Source organism: Oncorhynchus masou, chromosome 25 (genome assembly GCF_036934945.1).
Source record: "Oncorhynchus masou masou isolate Uvic2021 chromosome 25, UVic_Omas_1.1, whole genome shotgun sequence".
Taxonomy (NCBI): domain Eukaryota; kingdom Metazoa; phylum Chordata; class Actinopteri; order Salmoniformes; family Salmonidae; genus Oncorhynchus; species Oncorhynchus masou.
The window spans coordinates 6,127,062-6,148,943 of NC_088236.1; the positions used below are offsets into that span (position 1 = coordinate 6,127,062).

Below are 21,882 nucleotides of genomic sequence, written 5' to 3' on the forward strand. Positions count from 1 at the left end.
ATACCAGCCAGTCAGTAGAGCCGGGACCATGCCAGCCAGTCAACCAGTCAGTAGGGCCGGGACCATACCAGCCAGTCAGTAGGGCCGGGATCATACCAGTCAGTCAGTAGAGCCGGGACCATGCCAGCCAGTCAACCAGTCAGTAGGGCCGGGACCATACCAGCCAGTCAGTAGGGCCGGGACCATACCAGTCAGTCAGTCGAGCCGGGACCATGCCAGCCAGTCAACCAGCCAGTCAGTAGAGTCGGGACCATACCAGCCAGTCAGTAGAGTCGGGACCATACCAGTCAGTCGAGCCGGGACCATGCCAGCCAGTCAACCAGTCAGTAGGGCCGGGACCATACCAGCCAGTCAGTCGAGCCGGGACCATACCAGCCAGTCAACCAGCCAGTCAGTAGGGCCGGGACCATACCAGCCAGTCAGAAGTGTCGGGACCATACCAGCCAGTCAGTAGGGCCGGGACCATACCAGCCAGTCAACCAGTCAGTAGAGCCGGACCATACCAGCCAGTCAGTAGAGTCGGGACCATACCAGTCAGTCAGTAGGGCCGGGACCATACCAGCCAGTCAGTAGGGCCGGGACAATACCAGCCAGTCAGTAGAGCCGGGACCATACCAGCCAGTCAGTAGAGCCGGGACCATACCAGCCAGTCAACCAGCCAGTCAGTAGGGCCGGGACCATACCAGCCAGTCAGTAGAGTCGGGACCATACCAGCCAGTCAGTAGAGTCGGGACCATACCAGCCAGTCGGGCCGGGACCATACCAGCCAGTCAACCAGTCAGTCAGTCGGGCCGGTACCATACCAGCCAGTCAGTAGGGCCGGGACCATACCAGCCAGTCAGTAGGGCCGGGACCATACCAGCCAGTCAGTAGGGCCGGGACCATACCAGCCAGTCAACCAGTCAGTCAGTAGGGCCAGGACCATACCAGCCAGTCAACCAGTCAGTAGGGCCGGAACCATACCAGCTAGTCAGTAGAGTCGGGACCATAACAGCCAATCAACCAGTCAGTCAGTAGGGCCGGAACCAAACCAGCCAGTCAGTAGAGTCGGGACCATACCAGTCAGTCAGTAGGGCCGGGACCATACCAGCCAGTCAACTAGCCAGTAGAGCCGGAACCATACCAGCCAGTCAACCAGTCAGTAGAGCCGGGACCATACCAGCCAGTCAGTAGAGCCGGGACCATACCAGCCAGTCAACCAGCCAGTAGAGCCGGGACCATGCCAGCCAGTCAACCAGTCAGTAGGGCCGGGACCATACCAGCCAGTCAGTAGAGCCGGGACCATACCAGCCAGTCAACCAGCCAGTCAGTAGAGTCGGGACCATACCAGCCAGTCAGTAGAGTCAGGACCATACCAGCCAGTCAGTAGGGCCGGGACCATACCAGCCAGTCAACCAGTCAGTCAGTCGGGCCGGGACCATACCAGCCAGTCAGTAGGGCCGGGACCATACCAGCCAGTCAACCAGTCAGTCAGTAGGGCCGGGACCATACCAGCCAGTCAGTAGGGCCGGGACCATACCAGCCAGTCAGTAGGGCCGGGACCATACCAGCCAGTCAACCAGTCAGTCAGTAGGGCCGGGACCATACCAGCCAGTCAGTAGGGCCGGGACCATACCAGCCAGTCAACCAGTCAGTCAGTAGGGCCAGGACCATACCAGCCAGTCAACCAGTCAGTAGGGCCGGAACCATACCAGCTAGTCAGTAGAGTCGGGACCATACCAGTCAGTCAGTAGAGCCGGGACCATACCAGTCAGTCAGTAGGGCCGGGACCATACCAGCCAGTCAACTAGCCAGTAGAGCCGGAACCATACCAGCCAGTCAACCAGCCAGTAGAGTTGGGACCATACCAGCCAGTCAGTAGAGCCGGGACCATGCCAGCCAGTCAACCAGTCAGTAGGGCCGGGACCATACCAGCCAGTCAGTAGGGCCGGGATCATACCAGTCAGTCAGTAGAGCCGGGACCATGCCAGCCAGTCAACCAGTCAGTAGGGCCGGGACCATACCAGCCAGTCAGTAGGGCCGGGACCATACCAGTCAGTCAGTCGAGCCGGGACCATGCCAGCCAGTCAACCAGCCAGTCAGTAGAGTCGGGACCATACCAGCCAGTCAGTAGAGTCGGGACCATACCAGTCAGTCGAGCCGGGACCATGCCAGCCAGTCAACCAGTCAGTAGGGCCGGGACCATACCAGCCAGTCAGTCGAGCCGGGACCATACCAGCCAGTCAACCAGCCAGTCAGTAGGGCCGGGACCATACCAGCCAGTCAGAAGTGTCGGGACCATACCAGCCAGTCAGTAGGGCCGGGACCATACCAGCCAGTCAACCAGTCAGTAGAGCCGGGACCATACCAGCCAGTCAGTAGAGTCGGGACCATACCAGTCAGTCAGTAGGGCCGGGACCATACCAGCCAGTCAGTAGGGCCGGGACAATACCAGCCAGTCAGTAGAGCCGGGACCATACCAGCCAGTCAGTAGAGCCGGGACCATACCAGCCAGTCAACCAGCCAGTCAGTAGGGCCGGGACCATACCAGCCAGTCAGTAGAGTCGGGACCATACCAGCCAGTCAGTAGAGTCGGGACCATACCAGCCAGTCAGTAGGGCCGGGACCATACCAGCCAGTCAACCAGTCAGTCAGTCGGGCCGGTACCATACCAGCCAGTCAGTAGGGCCGGGACCATACCAGCCAGTCAGTAGGGCCGGGACCATACCAGCCAGTCAGTAGGGCCGGGACCATACCAGCCAGTCAACCAGTCAGTCAGTAGGGCCAGGACCATACCAGCCAGTCAACCAGTCAGTAGGGCCGGAACCATACCAGCTAGTCAGTAGAGTCGGGACCATAACAGCCAATCAACCAGTCAGTCAGTAGGGCCGGAACCAAACCAGCCAGTCAGTAGAGTCGGGACCATACCAGTCAGTCAGTAGGGCCGGGACCATACCAGCCAGTCAACTAGCCAGTAGAGCCGAACCATACCAGCCAGTCAACCAGTCAGTAGAGCCGGGACCATACCAGCCAGTCAGTAGAGCCGGGACCATACCAGCCAGTCAACCAGCCAGTAGAGCCGGGACCATGCCAGCCAGTCAACCAGTCAGTAGGGCCGGGACCATACCAGCCAGTCAGTAGAGCCGGGACCATACCAGCCAGTCAACCAGCCAGTCAGTAGAGTCGGGACCATACCAGCCAGTCAGTAGAGTCAGGACCATACCAGCCAGTCAGTAGGGCCGGGACCATACCAGCCAGTCAACCAGTCAGTCAGTCGGGCCGGTACCATACCAGTCAGTCAGTAGGGCCGGGACCATACCAGCCAGTCAGTAGGGCCGGGACCATACCAGCCAGTCAACCAGTCAGTAGGGCCGGAACCATACCAGCTAGTCAGTAGAGTCGGGACCATAACAGCCAATCAACCAGTCAGTCAGTAGGGCCGGAACCAAACCAGCCAGTCAGTAGAGTCGGGACCATACCAGTCAGTCAGTAGAGCCGGGACCATACCAGTCAGCCAGTAGAGCCGGAACCATACCAGCCAGTCAACCAGCCAGTAGAGTTGGGACCATACCAGCCAGTCAGTAGAGCCGGGACCATGCCAGCCAATCAACCAATCAGTAGGGCCGGGACCATACCAGCCAGTCCGTAGGGCCGGGACCATACCAGCCAGTCAGTAGAGCCGGGACCATACCAGCCAGTCAGTAGAGCCGGGACCATACCAGCCAGTCAACCAGCCAGTCAGTAGAGTCGGGACCATACCAGCCAGTCAGTAGAGTTGGGACCATACCAGCCAGTCAGTAGAGCCGGGACCATGCCAGCCAGTCAACCAGTCAGTAGGGCCGGGACCATACCAGCCAGTCAGTAGGGCCGGGACCATACCAGTCAGTCAGTAGAGCCGGGACCATGCCAGCCAGTCAACCAGTCAGTAGGGCCGGGACCATACCAGCCAGTCAGTAGGGCCGGGACCATACCAGTCAGTCAGTCGAGCCGGGACCATGCCAGCCAGTCAACCAGCCAGTCAGTAGAGTCAGGACCATACCAGCCAGTCAGTAGAGTCGGGACCATACCAGTCAGTCGAGCCGGGACCATGCCAGCCAGTCAACCAGTCAGTAGGGCCGGGACCATACCAGCCAGTCAGTCGAGCCGGGACCATACCAGCCAGTCAACCAGCCAGTCAGTAGGGCCGGGACCATGTCAGTCAGTCGAGCCGGGACCATACCAGCCAGTCAGAAGTGTCGGGACCATACCAGCCAGTCAGTAGGGCCGGGACCATACCAGCCAGTCAACCAGTCAGTAGAGCCGGGACCATACCAGCCAGTTAGTAGAGTCGGGACCATACCAGTCAGTCAGTAGGGCCGGGACCATACCAGCCAGTCAGTAGAGCCGGGACCATACCAGCCAGTCAACCAGCCAGTCAGTAGAGTCAGGACCATACCAGCCAGTCAGTAGGGCCGGGACCATACCAGCCAGTCAACCAGTCAGTCAGTCGGGCCGGTACCATACCAGTCAGTCAGTAGGGCCGGGACCATACCAGCCAGTCAGTAGGGCCGGGACCATACCAGCCAGTCAACCAGTCAGTCAGTAGGGCCAGGACCATACCAGCCAGTCAACCAGTCAGTAGGGCCGGAACCATACCAGCTAGTCAGTAGAGTCGGGACCATAACAGCCAATCAACCAGTCAGTCAGTAGGGCCGGAACCAAACCAGCCAGTCAACTAGCCAGTAGAGCCGGAACCATACCAGCCAGTCAACCAGTCAGTAGAGCCGGGACCATACCAGCCAGTCAGTAGAGCCGGGACCATACCAGCCAGTCAACCAGCCAGTAGAGTCGGGACCATACCAGTCAGTCAGTAGGGCCGGGACCATACCAGCCAGTCAACTAGCCAGTAGAGCCGGAACCATACCAGCCAGTCAACCAGTCAGTAGAGCCGGGACCATACCAGCCAGTCAGTAGAGCCGGGACCATACCAGCCAGTCAACCAGCCAGTAGAGTTGGGACCATACCAGCCAGTCAGTAGAGCCGGGACCATGCCAGCCAGTCAACCAGTCAGTCAGTAGGGCCAGGACCATACCAGCCAGTCAGTAGAGCCGGGACCATACCAGCCAGTCAGTAGGGCCGGGACCATACCAGCCAGTCAACTAGTCAGTAGGGCCGGGACCATACCAGCCAGTCAACCAGCCTGTCAGTAGGGCCGGGACCATACCAGTCAGTCAGTAGAGCCGGGACCATACCAGCCAGTCAACCAGTCAGTAGAGTCGGGACCATACCAGCCAGTCAACCAGTCAGTCAGTAGGGCCGGGACCATACCAGTCAGTAGGGCCGGGACCATAACAGCCAGTCAGTAGAGCCGGGACCATACCAGTCAGTCAGTAGAGCCTGGCCCATACCAGCCAGTCGGAAGTGTCGGGACCATACCAGCCAGTCAGTAGGGCCGGGACCATACCAGCCAGTCAACCAGTCAGTAGAGCCGGGACCATACCAGCCAGTCAGTAGAGTCGGGACCATACCAGTCAGTCAGTAGGGCCGGGACCATACCAGCCAGTCCGTAGGGCCGGGACCATACCAGCCAGTCAGTAGAGCCGGGACCATACCAGCCAGTCAGTAGAGCCGGGACCATACCAGCCAGTCAACCAGCCAGTCAGTAGAGTCGGGACCATACCAGCCAGTCAGTAGAGTCAGGACCATACCAGCCAGTCAGTAGGGCCGGGACCATACCAGCCAGTCAACCAGTCAGTCAGTCGGGCCGGTACCATACCAGTCAGTCAGTAGGGCCGGGACCATACCAGCCAGTCAGTAGGGCCGGGACCATACCAGCCAGTCAACCAGTAGGGCCAGGACCATACCAGCCAGTCAACCAGTCAGTAGGGCCGGAACCATAACAGCTAGTCAGTAGAGTCGGGACCATAACAGCCAATCAACCAGTCAGGCAGTAGGGCCGGAACCAAACCAGCCAGTCAGTAGAGTCGGGACCATACCAGTCAGTCAGTAGAGCCGGGACCATACCAGTCAGTCAGTAGGGCCGGGACCATACCAGCCAGTCAACTAGCCAGTAGAGCCGGAACCATACCAGCCAGTCAACCAGCCAGTAGAGTTGGGACCATACCAGCCAGTCAGTAGAGCCGGGACCATGCCAGCCAGTCAACCAGTCAGTAGGGCCGGGACCATACCAGCCAGTCAGTAGAGCCGGGATCATACCAGTTAGTCAGTAGAGCCGGGACCATGCCAGCCAGTCAACCAGTCAGTAGGGCCGGGACCATACCAGCCAGTCAGTAGGGCCGGGACCATACCAGTCAGTCAGTCGAGCCGGGACCATGCCAGCCAGTCAACCAGCCAGTCAGTAGAGTCGGGACCATACCAGCCAGTCAGTAGAGTCGGGACCATACCAGTCAGTCGAGCCGGGACCATGCCAGCCAGTCAACCAGTCAGTAGGGCCGGGACCATACCAGCCAGTCAGTCGAGCCGGGACCATACCAGCCAGTCAACCAGCCAGTCAGTAGGGCCGGGACCATGTCAGTCAGTCGAGCCGGGACCATACCAGCCAGTCAGAAGTGTCGGGACCATACCAGCCAGTCAGTAGGGCCGGGACCATACCAGCCAGTCAACCAGTCAGTAGAGCCGGGACCATACCAGCCAGTCAGTAGAGTCGGGACCATACCAGTCAGTCAGTAGGGCCGGGACCATACCAGCCAGTCTGTAGGGCCGGGACCATACCAGCCAGTCTGTAGGGCCGGGACCATACCAGCCAGTCTGTAGGGCCGGGACCATACCAGCCAGTCAGTAGAGTCGGGACCATACCAGCCAGTCAGTAGAGTCGGGACCATACCAGCCAGTCAGTAGGGCCGGGACCATACCAGCCAGTCAACCAGTCAGTCAGTTGGGCCGGTACCATACCAGCCAGTCAGTAGGGCCGGGACCATACCAGCCAGTCAGTAGGGCCGGGACCATACCAGCCAGTCAGTAGGGCCGGGACCATACCAGCCAGTCAACCAGTCAGTCAGTAGGGCCAGGACCATACCAGCCAGTCAACCAGTCAGTAGGGCCGGAACCATACCAGCTAGTCAGTAGAGTCGGGACCATAACAGCCAATCAACCAGTCAGTCAGTAGGGCCGGAACCAAACCAGCCAGTCAGTAGAGTCGGGACCATACCAGTCAGTCGGGCCGGGACCATACCAGCCAGTCAACTAGCCAGTAGAGCCGGAACCATACCAGCCAGTCAACCAGTCAGTAGAGCCGGCACCATACCAGCCAGTCAGTAGAGCCGGGACCATACCAGCCAGTCAACCAGCCAGTAGAGTTGGGACCATACCAGCCAGTCAGTAGAGCCGGGACCATGCCAGCCAGTCAACCAGTCAGTAGGGCCGGGACCATACCAGCCAGTCAGTAGGGCCGGGACCATACCAGTCAGTCAGTCGAGCCGGGACCATGCCAGCCAGTCAACCAGCCAGTCAGTAGAGTCGGGACCATACCAGCCAGTCAGTAGAGTCGGGACCATACCAGTCAGTCGAGCCGGGACCATGCCAGCCAGTCAACCAGTCAGTAGGGCCGGGACCATACCAGCCAGTCAGTCAGTCGAGCCGGTACCATACCAGCCAGTCAACCAGCCAGTCAGTAGGGCCGGGACCATGTCAGTCAGTCGAGCCGGGACCATACCAGCCAGTCAACCAGCCAGTCAGTAGGGCCAGGACCATACCAGCCAGTCAGTAGAGTCGGGACCATACCAGCCAGTCAGTAGGGCCGGGACCATACCAGCCAGTCAACCAGTCAGTAGGGCCGGAACCATACCAGCCAGTCAGTAGAGTCGGGACCATAAGTCAGTCAGTAGAGTCGGGACCATAACAGCCAGTCAACCAGTCAGTCAGTAGGGCCAGGACCATACCAGCCAGTCAACCAGTCAGTCAGTAGGGCCGGGACCATACCAGCCAGTCAACCAGCCAGTCAGTAGGGTCGGACCATACCAGCCAGTCAACCAGCCAGTCAGTAGGGTCGGGACCATACCAGCCAGTCAACCAGTCAGTCAGTAGAGTCGGGACCATACCAGCCAGTCAGTAGAGTCGGGACCATACCAGCCAGTCAGTAGGGCCGGAACCATACCAGCCAGTCAACCAGCCAGTCAGTAGGGTCGGGACCATACCAGCCAGTCAACCAGTCAGTCAGTAGAGCCGGGACCATACCAGCCAGTCAGTGAGTCGGGACCATACCAGCCAGTCAGTAGAGTCGGGACCATACCAGCCAGTCAACCAGCCAGTCAGTAGAGTCGGGACCATACCAGCCAGTCAGTAGAGCCGGGACCATACCAGCCAGTCAACCAGCCAGTCAGTAGAGTCGGGACCATACCAGCCAGTCAGTAGGGCCGGGACCATACCAGCCAGTCAGTAGAGCCGGGACGATACCAGTATCGCGATACGAAACACAAAGCAGATTTAACTTGTTTTAGGAAAAACGGCTTTAATGTTGGTAACAAACACGTTGTCATCCACAGTTACATGTATTTATTATCCAGGTTCCACACACACAATATATATTACATACCGCAGCTTTTTAAAAGGACCAACTATCGGTCAGTCAGTGTAAAGATCACCCCCCCCCCCAGCCCCCCTGACTGATGATACGGGTATGGTCTCGGCCCTATCGGTCAGTCAGTGTAAAGATCCCACACCCCCCCCAGCCCCCCTGACTGATGATACGGGTATGGTCTCGGCCCTATCGGTCAGTCAGTGTAAAGATCCCCCCCCCCCCCGACTGATCTAACATGATTCAGACTCACTGTGTATGGCAGGAAGGTGATCAACATCATACAAGCCTAGAAGAGAAGAAGGGAAGGTTTAGACCACAGGAAAACACACGGCTTCACTCCACGGTGAATCATACCACCGTTACAATGACAGAAGTGAAACTGTTGTATCCTGACCAACTGGCCCAGTGCTTTGATGCTACATCCTGACCAACTGGCCCAGTGCTTTGATGCTACATCCTGACCAACTGGCCCAGTGCTTTGATGCTACATCCTGACCAACTGGCTTTGATGCTACATCCTGACCAACTGGCTTTGACGCTATATCCTGACCAACTGGCCCAGTGCTTTGATGCTACATCCTGACCAACTGGCTTTGATGCTACATCCTGACCAACTGGCTTTGACGCTATATCCTGACCAACTGGCCCAGTGCTTTGATGCTACATCCTGACCAACTGGCTTTGATGCTACATCCTGACCAACTGGCTCAGTGCTTTGATGCTACATCCTGACCAACTGGCCCAGTGCTTTGATGCTACATCCTGACCAACTGGCCCAGTGCTTTGACGCTGCATCCTGACCAACTGGCCCAGTGCTTTGACGCTGCATCCTGACCAACTGGCCCAGTGCTTTGACGCTACATCCTGACCAACTGGCCCAGTGCTTTGACGCTGCATCCTGACCAACTGGCCCAGTGCTTTGACGCTATACCCTGACCAACTGGCCCAGTGCTTTGACGCTATACCCTGACCAACTGGCCCAGTGCTTTGATGCTACATCCTGACCAACTGGCCCAGTGCTTTGACGCTATACCCTGACCAACTGGCCCAGTGCTTTGACGCTATACCCTGACCAACTGGCCCAGTGCTTTGACGCTATACCCTGACCAACTGGCCCAGTGCCTTGACGCTATACCCTGACCAACTGGCCCAGTGCTTTGACGCTATACCCTGACCAACTGGCCCAGTGCTTTGACGCTATACCCTGACCAACTGGCCCAGTGCTTTGACGCTATACCCTGACCAACTGGCCCAGTGCTTTGACGCTATACCCTGACCAACTGGCCCAGTGCTTTGACGCTATACCCTGACCAACTGGCCCAGTGCTTTGACGCTATACCCTGACCAACTGGCCCAGTGCTTTGACGCTATACCCTGACCAACTGGCCCAGTGCTTTGACGCTATACCCTGACCAACTGGCCCAGTGCTTTGACGCTATACCCTGACCAACTGGCCCAGTGCTTTGACGCTATACCCTGACCAACTGGCCCAGTGCTTTGACGCTATACCCTGACCAACTGGCCCAGTGCTTTGACGCTATACCCTGACCAACTGGCCCAGTGCTTTGACGCTACACCCTGACCAACTGGCCCAGTGCTTTGACGCTACATCCTGACCAACTGGCCCAGTGCTTTGACGCTATACCCTGACCAACTGGCCCAGTGCTTTGACGCTACATCCTGACCAACTGGCCCGGTGCTTTGATGTTGTATCCTGACCAACTGGCCCAGTGCTTTGATGTTGTATCCTGACCAACTGGCCCAGTGCTTTGATGCTAAATCCTGACCAACTGGCTTTGATGCTTTATCCTGACCAACTGGCCAGGTGCTTTGGTGTTGTATTCTGACAGTTCATGTCCCAAAGTGGGCACACAATATAAGAGAGGTATATTGAGCCATTATGTGTTGTGATGTACTGTGATCCAGGGTGGTGTGATGTGCTGCACGGTGGTGTGATGTGCTGCAGGGTGGTGTGCTGCAGGGTGCTGCAGGGTGGTGTGGTGTGCTGCAGGATGCTGTGGTGTGGTGTGCTGCAGGGCGGTGTGGTGTGCTGCAGGGCGGTGTGGTGTGCTGCAGGGCGGTGTGGTGTGCTGCAGGGCGGTGTGGTGTGGTGTGCTGCAGGGCGGTGTGGTGTGGTGTGCTGCAGGGCGGTGTGGTGTGCTGCAGGGCGGTGTGGTGTGGTGTGCTGCAGGGCGGTGTGGTGTGGTGTGCTGCAGGGCGGTGTGGTGTGGTGTGCTGCAGGGCGGTGTGGTGTGGTGTGCTGCAGGGCGGTGTGGTGTGGTGTGCTGCAGGGCGGTGTGGTGTGGTGTGCTGCAGGGCGGTGTGGTGTGGTGTGCTGCAGGGCGGTGTGGTGTGGTGTGCTGCAGGGCGGTGTGGTGTGGTGTGCTGCAGGGCGGTGTGGTGTGGTGTGCTGCAGGGCGGTGTGGTGTGGTGTGCTGCAGGGCGGTGTGGTGTGGTGTGCTGCAGGGCGGTGTGGTGTGGTGTGCTGCAGGGCGGTGTGGTGTGGTGTGCTGCAGGGCGGTGTGGTGTGGTGTGCTGCAGGGCGGTGTGGTGTGGTGTGCTGCAGGGCGGTGTGGTGTGATGTGCTGCAGGGCGGTGTGGTGTGATGTGCTGCAGGGCGGTGTGGTGTGGTTTTGAGAACCAGTAGTTCTTACTAGGTTGAGAAGTGCAAGGCAGTCATCAATACGTTCAATGACTTGAAATAACCTGTAAAAACACAGAGAGAGGAAGACGTGACCATCAGTGCATCTCTGAATGGTCAAACATGATACTATTTAACACAGCAGGCAGTGCTTCCTTCCTTCAAGTTATCACAGATCTCAAATCAAATCGCATTTTATTAGTCACATGCTAAATACAACAGGTGTAGTAGACCTCACAGTGAAATGCTGAATACAACAGGTGTAGTAGACCTCACAGTGAAATGCTGAATACAACAGGTGTAGTAGACCTCACAGTGAAATGCTGAATACAACAGGTGTAGTAGACCTCACAGTGAAATGCTGAATACAACAGGTGTAGGTAGACCTCACAGTGAAATGCTGACTACAACAGGTGTAGTAGACCTCACAGTGAAATGCTGAATACAACAGGTGTAGTAGACCTCACAGTGAAATGCTGAATACAACAGGTGTGGTAGACCTCAGAGTGAAATGCTGAATACTACAGGTGTGGTAGACCTCAGTGAAATGCTGAATACAACAGGTGTGGTAGACCTCAGTGAAATGCTGAATACAACAGGTGTGGTAGACCTCAGTGAAATGCTGAATACAACAGGTGTGGTAGACCTCACAGTGAAATGCTGAATACAACAGGTGTGGTAGACCTTCCAGTGAAATGCTGAATACTACAGGTGTGGTAGACCTTCCAGTGAAATGCTGAATACTACAGGTGTGGTAGACCTCAGAGTGAAATGCTGAATACAACAGGTGTGGTAGACCTCACAGTGAAATGCTGAATACAACAGGTGTGGTAGACCTCAGTGAAATGCTGAATACAACAGGTGTGGTAGACCTCAGTGAAATGCTGAATACAACAGGTGTGGTAGACCTTCCAGTGAAATGCTGAATACAACAGGTGTGGTAGACCTTCCAGTGAAATGCTGAATACTACAGGTGTGGTAGACCTTCCAGTGAAATGCTGAATACTACAGGTGTGGTAGACCTCAGAGTGAAATGCTGAATACAACAGGTGTGGTAGACCTCACAGTGAAATGCTGAATACAACAGGTGTAGTAGACCTCACAGTGAAATGCTGAATACAACAGGTGTAGTAGACCTCACAGTGAAATGCTGAATACAACAGGTGTGGTAGACCTCACAGTGAAATGCTGAATACAACAGGTGTGGTAGACCTCAGTGAAATGCTGAATACAACAGGTGTAGTAGACCTCACCGTGAAATGCTGAATACAACAGGTGTAGTAGACCTCAGTGAAATGCTGAATACAACAGGTGTGGTAGACCTCAGTGAAATGCTTACTGATGAGCCCCTAACCAACAATGCAGTTTTTTTTAAACATACAGATAAGAATAAGAGGTAAAAGTAACAAGTAATTAAAGAGGAGCAGTGAAAAATAAATAACAATATATATAGGCGGGTGCCAGTACAGAGTCAGTGTGCAGAGGCACCGGTTAGTTAGTAGAGGTAGTATGTACATGTAGGTAGAGTTATTCAAGTGACTATGCATAGATGACAACAGAGAGTGGCAGTGGTGTGGAGCGGAAGGGGGGGGGGGTAATGCAAATAGTCTGGGTAGCCATTTGACTAGATGTTCAGGAGTCTTATGGCTTGGGGGTAGAGGCTGTTTAGAAGCCTCTTGGACCCAGACTTGGCGCCCGGTAACACTTGCCGTGTGGTATCAGAGAGAACAGTCTATGACTAGGGTGGCTGGAGTCTGACACTTTTTAAGGCCTTTTGACACCGCCTGGTAAAGAGGTCCTGGATGGCAAGAAGCTTGGCCCCAGTGATGTACTGGGCCGTATGCACTACCCTCTGTAGTGCCTTGTGGTCGGAGGCCAAGAAGTTGCCATACCAGGCGGTGATGCAACCAGTCCGGAAGCTCTCGATGGTGCAGCTGTAGAACCTTTTGAGGATCTGAGAACCCATGCCAAATATTTTCAGTCTTCTGAGGGGGAATAGGTTTTGTCATGCCCTCTTCACAACTGTCTTGGTGTGCTTGGACCATGTTAGTTTGTTGGTGATGTGGACACCAAGGAACTTGAAACTCTCAACCTGCTCCACTGCAGCCTCGTCAATGAGAATGGGGGTGTGCTCGGTCCTCCTTTTCCTGTCGTCCACAATCATTTCCTTTGTCTTGATCACATGGAGGGAGAGGTTGTTGTCCTGGCACCACAAGGCCAGGTCTCTGGTCTCCTGCCTTTAGGCTGTCTTGTCGTTGTCGGTGATCTGGCCTACCACTTGTGTCATCAACAAATTGAATGATATTGTTGGAGTCGTGCCTGGCCGTGCTGTCATGAGTGAATAGGGAGTACAGGAAGGGGCTGAGCATGCACCCCTGAGGGGCTCCTATGTTGAAATTCAGCATGGCGGATGTGTTGTTGCCTACCCTTACCACCTGGGGGCGGCCCTTCAGGAAGTCCAGGATCCAGTTAATCCCAGGGTCCTTATTGATGTCGCTTATTGATGAGCTTTAAGGGCACTATGGTGTTGAACGCTGAGCTGTAGTCAATGAATAGCATTCTCACATGTGTTCCTTTTGTCCATGTGGGAAAGGGCAGTGTGGAGTGCAATAGAGATTGCATCATCTGTGGATCTGTTGGAGTGGTATGCAAATTGGAGTGGGTCTATGGTTTCTGGGATAATGGGACCAGCCTTTCAAAGCACTTCATGGCTACGGACGTGAGTTCTACAGGTCGGTAGTCATTTAGGCAGGTTACCTTAGTGTTCTTGACCACAGGCACTATGGCGGTCTGCTTAAAACATGTTGGTATTATAAAATCGGACAGGGAGAGGTTGAAAATATCAGAGAAGACACTTGATAGTTGGTCAGCGCATGCTCACAGTACACATTCCGTCTGGCCCTGCGGCCTTGTGAATGTTGACCTGTCTAAAGGTCTTACTCACATCGGTTGCGGAGAGCGTGATCACACAGTCGTCCGGTACAGCTGGTGCTCTCATGCATGTTTCAGTGTTATTTGCCTCGAAGTGAGCATAGAAGTAGTTTCGCTCATCTGGTAGGCTCGTGTCACTGGGCAGCTCTCGGCTGTGCTTCCCTTTGTAGTCTGTAATAGTTTACAAACCCTGCCACGTCCGACGAGTTTCGGAGCTAGTATGATTTGATCTTAGTCCTGTATTGACGCTTTGCCTGTCGGATGGTTCGTTGGAGGGCATAGTGGGACTTCTTATAAGCTTCCGTGTTAGAGTCCCGCTCTTGAAAGCGGCAGCTCTAGCCTTTAGCAGTGCGAATGTTGCCTGTAATTAATGGCTTCTGGTTGGGGTATGTACGTACAATCACTGTGGGGACGACGTCATCGATGCATTTATTGATGAAGCCAATGACTGATGTGATGTACTCCTCAATGCTATTGGAGGAATCCCAGAACATATTCCAGTCTGTGCTACAAAAACAGTCCTGTAGCTTAGCATCTGCTTCCTCTGACCACTTCTGTATTGAGAGAGTCACTGGTGTTTCCTGCTTTATTTTTATTTTTTGCTTGTCAGCAGGAATCAGGAGGATAGAATTATGGTCAGATTTGCCAAATGGAGGGTGAGGGAGAGCTTTGTATGCGTCTCTGTGTGTGGAGTAGAGGTGGTCCATACACATTTAACATGCTGATAGTAATTTGGTAAAACGGATTTAAGTTTCCCTGCATTAAAGTCCCCGGCTACTAGGAGCGCCGCCTCTGGGTGAGCGTTTTCTTGTTTTCTTATGGCGGAATACAGCTCATTCAATGCTGTCTTAGTGCCTCTGACTGTGGTGGTATGTAAAACAGCTACAAAGAATACATATGAATAGTCTCTCGGTAGGTAGTGTGGTTTACAGCTTATCATGAGAAACTCTACCTCAGGCGAGCAATAGCTTGAGACTTCCTTAGATATCTTGCATCCGCTGTTATTTACAAAACTACATAGACCGCCGCCCCTTGTCTTACCAGACGCAGCTGTTCTATCCTGCCGGTACATCGTATAACCAGCCAGCTGTATGTTCATATTGTCGTCGTTCAGCCACGACTCCGTGAAGAATAAGACGTTACCGTTTTTAATGTCCCGCTGGTAGCTTAATCTTCCACGTAACTCGTCGATTTTATTGTCCAAAGATTGCACGTTTGCTAGCAGAATTGAGGGAAGTGGGGTTTTATTCGCCCGCATTCGAATTCTCAGGAGGCAGCCCGCTCTCCGGCCCCTCTTTACGCAGATCATGGGGGTCGTGGCAAGAAGACAAATTATTCTGCTAGTCCGTGGTGAGTAATCGCAGTCCTGATGTCTAGAAGTTATTTTCAGTCATAAGAGATGGTAGCGGCAACATTATGCACGAAATAAAAAAAATAAAAAAAGTTACAAACAACGCAGATAAACAAACAAACAAAGTTGGGGGGGGGCATAAAATGTCTGCCTTCTGCTCCAGCGCCATCTTACTTTATCCAATCTAAATGAGTTTGATTAGTGAAACGAGTTATGTGGTAACCTTGTGTAACAGTATAACCCCGTACCCCGGCGCGAACCAGGGACCCTTTGCACACATCAACAACAGTCACCCTCGAAGCATCGTTACCCATCGCTCCACAAAAGCCGCGGCCCTTGCAGAGCAAGGGGAACCACTACTTCAAGGTCTCAGAGCAAGTGACGTCACCGATTGAAACGCTATTTAGCGCTAACTAAGCTAGCCGTTTCACATCCGTTACACTTGCTTACACCTATCCAATCAATATAGGCTAACTTTGTGCTTACCTCAAGAAAACAAGAAACAAAAGGTTTATTTGAACAGGTCATATGATCAGCATGACCTATGACCTTACCTGATATGAGCAGCCCATGCTACGGTCACTATGAGGAAGGTCATCAGGTACACAGCTATCTTGGTGGTGAGCAGAACCTGCAGACTCTCCTTCAATTCCTACCAGACAGACAGATACTTTTTATTCAAGAGTTTCATCAGATGTTTCTGTATCAATTTTCAGAATATATTATTGGTCATATTCTAAATATGTTATCACGTTTTTAGCCTACATATATATTATAGCGTAACTAACCAGGTTTACCTACCTCGTTATCTTGGACCTTTGTATGTGCAACAGGTAATATCTGCAAATACATAGATAACATCAAATCTAATTGTATTTGTCACATGCTTCGTACACAAGTGAAATGCGTACATACGGGTAATTTTCCAACAGTGCAGAGTTAAAGATAAACATTAAAATAAAAATGTTTTTAAATAGTCCCAACGGTGATTAGCTTGTTGCTCCATTTCAATAAATATCGAGGGTCTTATTCAGGTGACATGATGATCGACGCTTGGCTGCCGCTTGACAAATAATAACAATCAAATCAAGCTAGCTAGACTATTACCCGCAAGTACCAAGATCAGAGTGGGCACATTCTCTATATAACGCAACATGTCGTGACAAAACCATCAGTAGAGTTGAAAATGCGATAGAAACACACTTCATTTATATATATTTTTTATTCCGTACATGGGAATCGAAACGCAAAAGTTATGTGCACTACGTCATCACGCACACGCTTTTAATTCACAACAGGTCAATTTGATGGAAACATCTCTGGTGGGAAAATGTTCATTGTTTTTATGCGTATTTTTTAATATTCGCATGAAAATCTGTCACCAATTGGATGGAAACATGGCTAATGGCTGCCAAGTTCACCCTATTCTGGATATTTGAGGGTTTAGGAGTTGACATAGCCCCTCTTGTAATTTGATTTTAATATCGATAGTTAAGACTGCTACCAAGCTAGACATGCACATTATGTCCACAGAGTTTATTCAAATGTCCCTGCTTCTCCCTACCTACCATAACAGTGGCTATGATTGAGATGAGCGCGTCACTGTATGCCAGCAGCCGGTGGGAAGACTGCGTACTACTGTGTCCATCCCTCTCCGACGGTGTAATACTCTCCATGAACGAAGAGCCATGACTTCTTAATATCCTCTTCTTCTCCATCTCCTCGTCAACGTGATGCTCTATGATCTCGGTGTCGCCGTTTTCTCCCATTTTATCCGGTAACAGCACGATTCAAGTGACAAACCGGGTGGACGGGCGGCGGAGCTGCAAACATCCGAGCACGGGATCTTTGTTTGCAAATAAGAATGACAGCTGAGCTGAGTGAGATCGTGAAGATACCGGAAGAGCCCGTTTAATGGCAAGGCAGCCTTGGGAGGTACTGCGCAGATGCATGATTTGAGATAAACGAATCCACAAATCAGAGCTCTTCAAGGAAGTGATTAGCCTAACGTAGCTGGCAGGATGTGACAAAAACACTCCGCATGTACGTTGGCCAAAAGGCTACTACATCATTTAAAGATAAAAATTTGTATGAAATAAATAATATGCTTATGCGTACTTTATAGGCGTGCTTCAAACCGCCAGATATGTAGTCTATTCATCCATTTGATCCCATCATTTTGGGTGCGTTCCAGGTGATTTTTATTGCAGTCACACAAAAACGTCTAAGGAACCAAACACCACATTAGCTTATGACAGAGCATTTTCTTCTGAGATATGACCAATGACTTAGTGATGAATGGTCAGTGATGACCTCACTAGTCCAGGTGTGTGTGTGTGTGTGTGTGTGTGTGTGTGTGTGTGTGTGTGTGTGTGTGTGTGTGTGTGTGTGTGTGTGGGGGAGTGTGTGTGTGTCTCAAATGGCGCTCTATATACACATGTTTAGCAGATGTTATTGCGGTGGTAGCAAAATGCTTTCGGGCAAAATGCCCCAATCCTTTTGACTAGAGCCTTGTGGGCCCCAGTTGACCCTCTTAGTACTTAAATATCTAGTTTTCACATCAGCCACTCCCATCTCCTTAGTTTTTATCCTGTCTGATATGACAGTTTCCTGTCTTTAAGAGGTTAAAAAAACTCTCTCACAGAGAGCTGTATGTCAGTGTAGAGAAACACACTGTAACATATACACAACCAAGATAACAGAGATGACAGTGTTTGTCAGGGGATTCTGAAGTCCAAGAGGTTGAAACAAACCTTTCTGACGATTCAGCAACAATACGAAGACCAACGAGCAGAAAACCGACAAGTGGCCCCAAAAATCAATTTCTTTATATATCCGATATGTTGCTGTTGTGTTTTCACATTGCTACAGGTAAAAAAAAATGCATTGAGATAATTCATTTTACCTTATTATTCAATATATTCTGACTTGTATCAAGTTTTTAAGAAGAAAAAAAAAATTGTAAAACATATGTGTCAGTGGGTTAAGAATCAGTGGTGTGTATTTGTGGATGCCAAGCTTCTCCAAATATTTAACCAATGCATTTAAAAATATATATATATTTATCTTAAGTCTCTTGTGTTTTCATAATTTTTTAGTCAATTAGCAAGTGGCTGAATCTCACCGGAGAAATCATCCGAGCGAGGGAAACAGCGCCCCCTTTGTCTCGGTATGTGTAGCTCATGTATCTGATGCTGTCTGGACAGGGAAACAGCGCCCCCTCTGTCTCGGTATGTGTAGCACATGTATCTGATGCTGTCTGGACAGGGAAACAGCGCCCCCTCTGTCTCGGTATGTGTAGCTCATGTATCTGATGCTGTCTGGACAGGGAAACAGCGCCCCCTTTGTCTCGGTATGTGTAGCTCATGTATCCGATGCTGTCTGGACAGGGAAACAGTGCCCCCTTTGTCTCGGTATGTGTAGCTCATGTATCCGATGCTGTCTGGACAGGGAAACAGCGCCTCCTCTGTCTCGGTATGTGTAGCTCATGTATCTGATGCTGTCTGGACAGGGAAACAGCGCCCCTCTGTCTCGGTATGTGTAGCTCATGTATCTGATGCTGTCTGGACAGGGAAACAGCGCCTCCTCTGTCTCGGTATGTGTAGCTCATGTATCTGATGCTGTCTGGACCAAAAGAGTAGGACATGTTGCCGCAGTAGCATTTGATTGATAGATGCCAGCAAACATTTGGCTTCACTTGATTAAAAAATATATATAAAATTAGCCAATCAGCATTAGGTTGTCCTGGTGCAGCAAAATGCCTCCCAGGGGAAGCCCGTTTGGATTTGGCTTCACACCAATCAAATCACTTCCTATGCAAAATGTAATAAAAAGAAATGTGTCTGTTTCTGGTCTGCTTGTGTTGATGTCCTGCAGTAGCTAGCTTGTGTTGATGTCCTGCAGTAGCTAGCTTGTGTTGATGTCCTGCAGTAGCTAGCTTGTGTTGATGTCCTGCAGTAGCTAGGTTGTGTTGATGTCCTGCAGTAGCTAGCTTGTGTTGATGTCCTGCAGTAGCTAGGTTGTGTTGATGTCCTGCAGTAGCTAGCTTGTGTTGATGTCCTGCAGTAGCTAGCTTGTGTTGATGTCCTGCAGTAGCTAGCTTGTGTTGATGTCCTGCAGTAGCTAGCTTGTGTTGATGTCCTGCAGTAGCTAGCTTGTGTTGATGTCCTGCAGTAGCTAGCTTGTGTTGATGTCCTGCAGTAGCTAGGTTGTGTTGATGTCCTGCAGTAGCTAGCTTGTGTTGATGTCCTGCAGTAGCTAGGTTGTGTTGATGTCCTGCTGTAGCTAGGTTGTGTTGATGTCCTGCAGTAGCTAGCTTGTGTTGATGTCCTGCAGTAGCTAGCTTGTGTTGATGTCCTGCAGTAGCTAGCTTGTGTTGATGTCCTGCAGTAGCTAGCTTGTGTTGATGTCCTGCAGTAGCTAGCTTGCTAAATCGTCCCTTTCCTAAGCCATGGATGGAGATGTGGATTTGACTTAATTCTCTGTACAGGCCAATGATTATAACGGAGATGCTGATCTAATCATAAATTAATAATGTTGTGCCACTGGCCTGAGACGATTCAAGTTCAATATGTAACCTAGTAGTCGCACGTTAAACTAGCTAGCTAACTTAGCTGGTTCCTTGTTGCCCATGCCAGGAAATTAGGCTACTAAGCATTTTAGCTACTATGACAACAAAAACAGTGGTGTATGACAGAGCCATATTTTTTTAAATCTTTATTTAACTAGGCAAGTCAGTTAAGAACAAATTACATCTATTAACTGCCTGTTCAGGGGCAGAACGACAGATTTGTACCTTGTCAGCTCAGGGGTTTGAACTTGCAACCTTCTGGTTGCTAGTCCACCACTCTAACCACTAGGCTACCCTGCCGCCACGAAATGGTGGGGTAGCCTAGTGGTTAGACACTAGTGTCTGACCACTAGTGTCTGACCACTAGGCTACCCTGCCGCCCCAAAATGGTAGGGTAGCCTAGTGTCTAACCACTAGTGTCTAACCACTAGTGTCTAACCACTAGTGTCTAACCATCCGGAGGCTGCACTAACCATCCGGAGGCTGCATTCATTGTTGCTAATCTGAAAACAAGACTCCCTAAATTTTATCAGCATATCGATTGCTAAACTAAAACAAGAAGCTCCCACGCTGAGGTCTGTCCAACGCTGGTCCGACCAAGCTGACTCCACACTCCAAGAATGCTTCCATCATGTGGACTGGGACATGTTTCGTATTGCGTCAGATAACAACATTGACGAATACGCTGATTCGGTGTGCGAGTTCATTAGAACGTGCGTTGAAGATGTCGTTCCCATAGCAACGATTAAAACATTCCCTAACCAGAAACCGTGGATTGATGGCAGCATTCGCGTGAAACTGAAAGCGCGAACCACTGCTTTTAATCAGGGCAAGGTGTGTGGTAACATGACCGAGTACAAACAGTGCAGCTATTCCCTCCGCAAGGCTATCAAACAAGCTAAGCGTCAGTACAGAGACAAAGTAGAATCTCAATTCAACGGCTCAGACACAAGAGGAATGTGGCAGGGTCTACAGTAAATCACGGACTACAGGAAGAAATCCAGCCCAGTCATGGACCAGGATGTCTTGCTCCCAGGCAGACTAAATAACTTTTTTGCCCGCTTTGAGGACAATACAGTGCCACTGACACGGCCTGCAACGGAAACATGCGGTCTCTCCTTCACTGCAGCCGAGGTGAGTAAAACATTTAAACGTGTTAACCCTCGCAAGGCTGCAGGCCCAGACGGCATCCCCAGCCGCGCCCTCAGAGCATGCGCAGACCAGCTGGCTGGTGTGTTTACGGACATATTCAATCAATCCCTATACCAGTCTGCTGTTCCCACATGCTTCAAGAGGGCCACCATTGTTCCTGTTCCCAAGAAAGCTAAGGTAACTGAGCTAAACGACTACCGCCCCGTAGCACTCATTTCCGTCATCATGAAGTGCTTTGAGAGACTAGTCAAGGACCATATCACCTCCACCCTACCTGACACCCTAGACCCACTCCAATTTGCTTACCGCCCAAATAGGTCCACAGACGATGCAATCTCAACCACACTGCACACTGCCCTAACCCATCTGGACAAGAGGAATACCTATGTGAGAATGCTGTTCATCGACTACAGCTCGGCATTCAACACCATAGTACCCTCCAAGCTCGTCATCAAGCTCGAGACCCTGGGTCTCGACCCCGCCCTGTGCAACTGGGTACTGGACTTCCTGACGGGCCGCCCCCAGGTGGTGAGGGTAGGTAACAACATCTCCTCCCCGCTGATCCTCAACACTGGGGCCCCACAAGGGTGCGTTCTGAGCCCTCTCCTGTACTCCCTGTTCACCCACGACTGCGTGGCCACGCACGCCTCCAACTCAATCATCAAGTTTGCGGACGACACAACAGTGGTAGGCTTGATTACCAACAACGACGAGACGGCCTACAGGGAGGAGGTGAGGGCCCT

General features: G+C 52.2%; 2 protein-coding genes across 2 annotated transcripts in view; one reads left to right on the top strand and one right to left on the bottom strand.

Moving 5' to 3' along the window:
* Window positions 1-17,325, bottom strand: part of tmem175 (transmembrane protein 175) — a 41,603-nt gene extending 24,278 nt beyond the window's left edge. Inside the window, exons 1-5 of the mRNA XM_064936582.1 lie at window positions 16,986-17,325; window positions 16,219-16,257; window positions 15,972-16,069; window positions 11,149-11,200; window positions 8,745-8,780 (exon numbers count right to left, since the gene is read on the bottom strand). Of these exons, the coding sequence (XP_064792654.1) occupies window positions 8,745-8,780; window positions 11,149-11,200; window positions 15,972-16,069; window positions 16,219-16,257; window positions 16,986-17,186 (426 nt within the window). The 5' untranslated portion in view covers window positions 17,187-17,325. The remainder of the gene's footprint in view (window positions 1-8,744; window positions 8,781-11,148; window positions 11,201-15,971; window positions 16,070-16,218; window positions 16,258-16,985) is intronic.
* The window catches only part of LOC135513709 (phosphatidate cytidylyltransferase 2-like), a 125,252-nt gene that overhangs the window by 100,361 nt on the left and 3,009 nt on the right, over window positions 1-21,882 (top strand). The window lies entirely within an intron of this gene.